The 6937-nt window shown below is 34.6% G+C and overlaps 1 protein-coding gene across 1 annotated transcript; it reads left to right on the top strand.

The window, feature by feature from the left end:
* Positions 1 to 414: 414 nt before the first annotated feature.
* On the top strand, positions 415 to 1353 carry LOC128663420 (olfactory receptor 5A2-like). Its single transcript, XM_053717742.1, has one exon. It carries the CDS (start codon positions 415 to 417, stop codon positions 1330 to 1332), a length of 918 nt encoding a protein of 305 aa, XP_053573717.1. The 3' UTR covers positions 1333 to 1353.
* Positions 1354 to 6937: the final 5584 nt, after the last annotated feature.

The following is a 6937-nucleotide window of genomic DNA, read 5'->3' as shown; positions in this document are numbered from 1 at the left end:
AATAAAACAAAAAATTATGTACTATTCCAGAATCTGGTGTGGTGGGTGTCCAGGCTCTTCTCCTCATAGCAACAGATTCAGCATCTTCCAGTCTGATTTCTAAACTAGTTCCTCATCTGTTTAAACAATTGTATACAAATCTGGACTATAAATGGGCAAACTAACTTGCAAGGTTGAATCTGCTGACTATACTGATTGGAGGGGGGTAATGACCAATGATAGTGACCAATAGACAAGCCTCCACTGTTCAGTAGCCTAAAATAAAAAACTATATAAATTGTGAAGCCAAAACATGTTTATAACACAGAATGGTATAAATAACAAGACAATTATATAACTTTAGTCATTAATTAATTAATTCAGACATAAACTATCATTGTATTTTTTTTCTCCAGAATACAAGTGTTATCTAGAATGAGAAACCATAGTTCAGTGGATGAATTTATCCTTTTGGGTCTCTCCAGCCATCCCAAGATGCAGATTGTACTGTTTGTGTTATTTCTTTCATGTTACGTCATATCCTTAATGGGTAACATCATCATTGTTTTAATCAGCAAGATGGATTCTCGGCTTCACACCCCAATGTATTTCTTCTTGAGCAATTTGTCCTTTTTAGACATCTGGTACACATCAAGCATTGTCCCCAAAATGCTGGTTAACTTCTTGTCTGTGAAGAAAAGCATTTCCTTTGTGGGGTGTATAACACAAATGTGTATCCATCTCTCCTTGGGGGGCACAGAGTGTTATCTACTGTTGGTCATGGCTTATGACCGGTATGCAGCAATATGTAGCCCATTACACTACACCAGTATAATGCATCCCACTCTCTGCATTAAGATGGCGACTGGATCATGGTTTGGAGGTCTTATGAACTCATTAATACACACACTGTTTGCATTAAGATTGCCTTTCTGTGGTCCTAATGTAATCAACCATTTTTTCTGTGAGGTGCCTTCTGTTCTTGAATTGTCTTGCATGGATGTGTCCCTTAATAAGACTGTTATTTTCTTTTGTGCTATTTTGGTTGTTATGATTCCATTCTTCCTAATCCTCATTACATATGTGCATATTATTGTAAATATTTTAAAGATAAGCTCTTCTGTTGGAAGGAGGAAGGCTTTCTCTACCTGTGCTTCCCATATCACTGTGGTTACTTTGTTTTATGGGACCATCATATTTATGTACATGAGACCTGGAGCAAGTCATGTTCTAAATCAGGACAAAATGGCAACTTTGTTCTATAGTGTTGTGACCCCAATGCTCAATCCTCTTATTTACACATTGAGAAACAAAGATGTGAAAGTTGCTCTTAAGGAAATTCGAAAAAAGTAAATTTTCTTCAAAACATAAAAATGTGACTTTCTTTTATTAATTTCCTGTCAGTTGCTTTCTACCAAAAAATATATACTGAGAGATAATGTGATTGTAAGGAGTTTGCTGTTCTTTTGTTTTTTTTTAAAAAAAAAAGTAAAAGTGATGTCATTTTGGAAGAAAGACGTACAAAGAAAGACTCTATGACCTAAATATGTATAGTTTAGAGGATAGAAGGGAAAGAGGTGACATGATAGAAACCTTCAAATATATGAAGGGACTTAATAAAATAGAAGCTGAAAGCATTTTTCACAAAAAAATAAATGGCAAAACAAGGGGTTACAATCTAAAGTTAGAGGGTAGCAGATTCAGGAGAAATTTCAGGAAGCATTTTTTTACAGAAAGGGTGGTGGATTCATTGAATACATTTCCATTTGAGGTGGTAAACATAAAGACTGTAAAGGAATTAAAAAATGCCTGATACATGCATAAGGCTATCCTAAGGAAAAAGTAACATGTAATATGGGTAGACTTGATGAGCCTTTTTTGGTTGTTATCTACCGTCAAATTCTATATTTCTGTGTTTCTAAAGTATAAGATGCAAAAGACATTCTTCATCAGCATGTTATGCTATGATTGGTATGCAAAGACTAAACTATATTTTATTGCAACATTTATTATTTATTTACTGGAAGAAAGTATATGCAAAGTAACATTCCCAAAAATTTGAAGCATTATTTAAACTTCATCATATAATTTACAAAAAAACTAAATATTGGGCAGTAAAAGTAAAAAAAAAACCATTTCACCCAAATGCAAAATTAAACATGTTTTATATATATTTACATGGAAAAGGGTTAATAAAGTTGTTTGAATTTTTATTGACATTGTAGGATATGCATGCTTGCATACAACTGATAAGTATACATTATTGATGGTTATGTAATCATTCGTTTGAGTACAGATTCAAGAGCAAGATTCTAACTTGATCAGCCAAAGAGGCATCATTTAACAACAAGGTTTAAACTTGGTAATTTCAACCACAGGGAACATAGCCCTTTAATTTTATGCTACATGAATTATCATGAATAATTCTAGTAGCAAACTTCTCCTGTATTTATTAGACATGTGCATTTCAGGCTTTATTAGCTTCTCGACTATCAGAATGAAGCAGGAAACAAAATAAATAAAGAATGAACGAATACATGAACCATTGTCGTTCATTCCAATGCAGGAAACTGTAGAAAAGGGGAAGGAGTTGATATATTGTTTGGCTATCATTCGTTTGCAGTGATGTACTAGGATCTGTCCAGTCCTTGCCAGGGTATTATTGATTGATGTCAGGAACAGCTAATCAGGCATTAAATGCCATACAGGTTGTCCAAACTAGTTTTACCCTAGTATAGGGAGGTGGAAGACTAGGGGAACCTCAGTCATTTATAATCACTTTGACTTGAGATTTTGGAAAGTGCAGTTATGTGCCTATGTGAGCTATTTATGTGCCTATGTGAGCTACTCAGGAGTGAACCGGAAAGGTAAGGGAACACCGCATTGCACACGGAAGTGTGGAGGTGCACACCGTAAGCATCCGAGTAAGCCGCCAATATACAGTAAAAGTCCAAAACACGGCAGAACATAAAGGGACCAATGAAAGTAAAAAATAACTTTTATTAAAGGGACACTAAACCCCAAATTTTTCTTTCATGATTCAGATAAAGGGGCCCATTTATCAAGTTCCGAACGGAGCTTGTGGACCCGTGTTTCTGGCGAGTCTTCAGACTCGCCAGAAACAGTAGTTATGAAGCAGCGGTCTAAAGACCGCTGCTCCATAACCCTGTCCGCCTGCTCTGATGAGGCGGACAGGAATCGCCGGACATCAACCCAATCGAGTACGATCGGGTTGATTGACACCTCCCTGCTGGCTGGCCGCGAGTCAGCAGGGGGCGGTGTTGCACCATCAGCTCTTGTGAGCTGCTGGTGCAATGTTAAATGCGGAGAGCAGGAACAGGAGAGATTTGTTTCAAAAAATGTTTTATAAGCTACTTTGAATCCTAAAACATAACATAAATGTAGAAGCATAACATGAGTGTGAAACACATCATATATCATAAGGACAGTTGTGTTAAAGTGATATGATTTGAATCAAGACATGGGACAACAAAATTGATTATTCATTCAATATAATAACTCATGTCCCATTCTTGATTAAAGCGATAAAAAGTTTTTGTTTTGAGTCTGTAAATCCAAAAGTTTTTGTTTCTGTATAATGTTGGACTTATTAAGCCATATCAATAACTTCGACTGACATTTAGCCCATCTTTGAATGCTTTTTATATTCCTGTCTGTGATGTCCCTATGCCCAGAGAAGGGTGTAACAGTACTAGTAAACATTATTATATTATTTTTATTTTTTTTAATGTTTAGTTTCAAACCCTCCCTTTTTGCAGGAATCTCCCATATTTGCCCAAACTTTTTTCCAATCTCCCAGGCTCCTTTATCTGCTCTAAGAGCATTGTCTCCTATATTTTCAAAAAGTAAAAGCCTAATTTCAAACATTTAATATTGGACTCTTTTACTCTTATTTAGTTAATAATTTTGATATGTCTGACGGTTTAATGTCTTTTGCTCCCACTGTGCCTTAAATGAAAAACAGAAATCACAGATTTGCAGAAAGTTTTTTAATGTATTAAAGGGACACTGAACCCAAATTTTTTATTTTGTGATTCAGAAAGAGCATGCATTTTTAAGCAACTTTCTAATTTACTCCTATTATCAAATTTTCTTCGTTCTCTTGCTATCTTTATTTGAAAAAGAAGGCATCTAAGGGTTTTAATGGTTCAAGACTCTGGACACCACTTTCTTATTGGTGGATTAATTTATCCACCAATCAGCAAAGACAACCCTGGTTGCTCACCAAAAATGGGCCGGCATCTAAACTTACATTCTTGCATTTCAAATAAAGATACCAAGAGAATTAAGAAAATTTGATAATAGGAGTAAATTAGAAAGTTGCTTAAAATTGCATGCTCTATCTGAATCACAAAAGAAAAAAATTGGGTTCAGTGTCCCTTTAAGCTAGACTTGTGTGAATGAAGATGATTTGCATGAAGAATTTTGTTGTACCAAATTGAATCAAATTGTAAAAAATAAGTGATCTTTTTTCAATTACTACTGTATAATTTGTTGATTTTCTTTGTGAAATTTGTCAATTCTTAAGTCACGATTATATTTTTCAAAAAAGTTCACAACTCTAAGAGGGAGACACAAAGTCATGAAAATCAGTAGGAACAGTACTATAAATCCATATTGATAATCTATACCAGGAAGTACTGTTGGTGGCAACTGTTGAGTAGGTAGTTCCCAAGATTCATTTTTAACCGCTGCTTTATAACTGCTGTTTCTGGCGAGCCTGCAGGATCGCTAGACACACGGGCCCCCTAGCTTCATTCAGAGCTTGATAGATAGGCCCCAGTGTGTTCAATCTACTTCCTCAGGACGCACAAACTAAACAAATTTTTAGGGTGCCTGAACTACAGCTAAAGATTTATGATTAGCTACTAAATTTGCTAGTTTGCTTTTATTAAAGGTTAACCTGAAAATCTGGCCTTGTATTATATCCTGGCAGCTTTGCATATGTATATCTAGTGCCAAGTGACTGGAGCCTTGCATAGGTCTTTGAGAAAAACACTTTAATATACATGAATATTAAAGCAGAAGTTATATATACAGGTAGCCCTCAGTTTACGCCGGGGTTAGGTTCCAGATGGAATGGTTGTAAATTGAAACCGTTGTAAATTGAAACCCAGTTTATAATGTAAGTCAATAGGAAGTGAGGGAGATAGGTTCCAGGCCCCTCTCAAAATTGTCATAAGTAACACCTAATAAAATATTTTTAAAGCTTTGAAATGAAGACTTTAAATGCTAAACAGCATTATAAACCTAATAAAATAATCACACAACACAGAATATATAATTAAACTAAGTTAAATGAACAAAAACATTTGCTAAACAGCATTATAAACCTAATAAAATAATCACACAACACAGACTTCACTTGCATTTTTCTGCAAACAGTTCTTTCTATGCATTCCAATCTGGACTGATTTATAGACAGGAAGATCTTGTTCCTTTGAAATCTGCTCGACAGCTCAGGTCTGGTTAAACTGATTAATTTCAGCTTGCTTGGCTTTGCTGCAACACAAGCGGACAGCTCCACCTACTGGCTATTTTAATAAATGCACGGCTTCTCAATGCTTTTCAATAGCAGTCACATGACTGGAAAAAAAGGTTGTTATTCTGAAACGGTGTAAATTGAACCGTTGTAAAACGAGGGCCACCTGTACAAATATTTTGGATCTTAAATAGAGATACTGTGTCTCGGAAAGGCATTAATAGAGTTTTTATACTTGTCTGAAATAATTTGCCTTTGTTAGCCTCTTACATTTTTAGGTATGTAAGTTAAAAAATATGTATTTTATAGAAATGTGAATATTATCTATGAATTTGTGCAAATATTTGTTTTTCTTTAAAATAATTTTACATGTTTCTCGTGTATATGACTCTATATTTTGATAATTAAAGGGACATGAAACCCATTTTTTACGATTCATACAGAACATGCAATTTTAATTAACTTTTCAATTGTTTTCTATAATCTAATCCTTGTTGAAAAGTATACCAAGGTAAACTCAAAAGCTGCTGATTGGTAGGTGCACATATATACCTCTTGTCATTGGCTGTCAGCTGGTTCCCATAAGTGCATTACTGCTCCATTAACAAAGGATACCAACTACCAAGAGAATGAAGCAAATTCAATAGTAGAAGTAAATTGAAAATTTGTTTAAAATTGTATACTCTATCTGAATCATGAAAGGAAATTTGGGGGGTTTATGTCCCTTTAAGGGATCATAAACAATAAATATATACTAAACATAATGGTGTTTTTAAAGATTAGCCTTAGAATAATATGCAGATGTATTTTTTTAACTAAATGTTAAAATATTGAATACATTTGTGTAACATTTTAGTCTCTAAGCACTATGGTCACCATGTTGTAACTTAGTTATTCTAGGGTTAAAGCATGTTCTCTTTATCTAATCTCTCTTACAAAGGCCACTTATAGACAATTATTATTGAGCTGATAAAGTATCTTACCGGGTTTAGTGTCCTTTTAATATAAGTGTTATTAACCCTTTAAGGACACAGCTTTCAGTTTGCTCAATTGTTTTATGACGGAAAAATTCCGTCATATGTCCTTAAGAGGTTAAATTACTTTTGGTTGATATTGATATATTTACATATATTTTAAAATAATGCACTTGTCATTTTAACATGCATATGTACCAAATGCAGTTGTATGATTAAGTAATTTAATATATTAAAGGAATGTGTAGGTTTTTTGAATTTCATCTATATATTGATAGTGATGTCGCGATCTTAAAAATTTTGGTTCGCAAACGGCGGACTCGAACTTCCAGTATTGTTCGCAAACCGCACAAACCGCCATTGACTTTAATAGGCAGGCAAACTTTAAAACCTACAAGGACTCTTTCTGGCCACAATAGTGATGGAAAAGTTGTTTCAAGGGGACTAACACCTGGACTGTGGCATGCCAGGGGGATCCATG

Source organism: Bombina bombina, chromosome 6 (genome assembly GCF_027579735.1).
Source record: "Bombina bombina isolate aBomBom1 chromosome 6, aBomBom1.pri, whole genome shotgun sequence".
Lineage (NCBI taxonomy): Eukaryota > Metazoa > Chordata > Amphibia > Anura > Bombinatoridae > Bombina > Bombina bombina.
Note: the sequence above shows the minus strand (reverse complement) of the source record. Positions and strands in the feature narration are given on the sequence as shown.

Coding starts and splice junctions, on each gene's coding strand:
- LOC128663420 (XM_053717742.1), top strand. CDS start 415: ATGAGAAACCATAGTTCAGTGGATGAATTTATCCTTTTGGGTCTCTCC.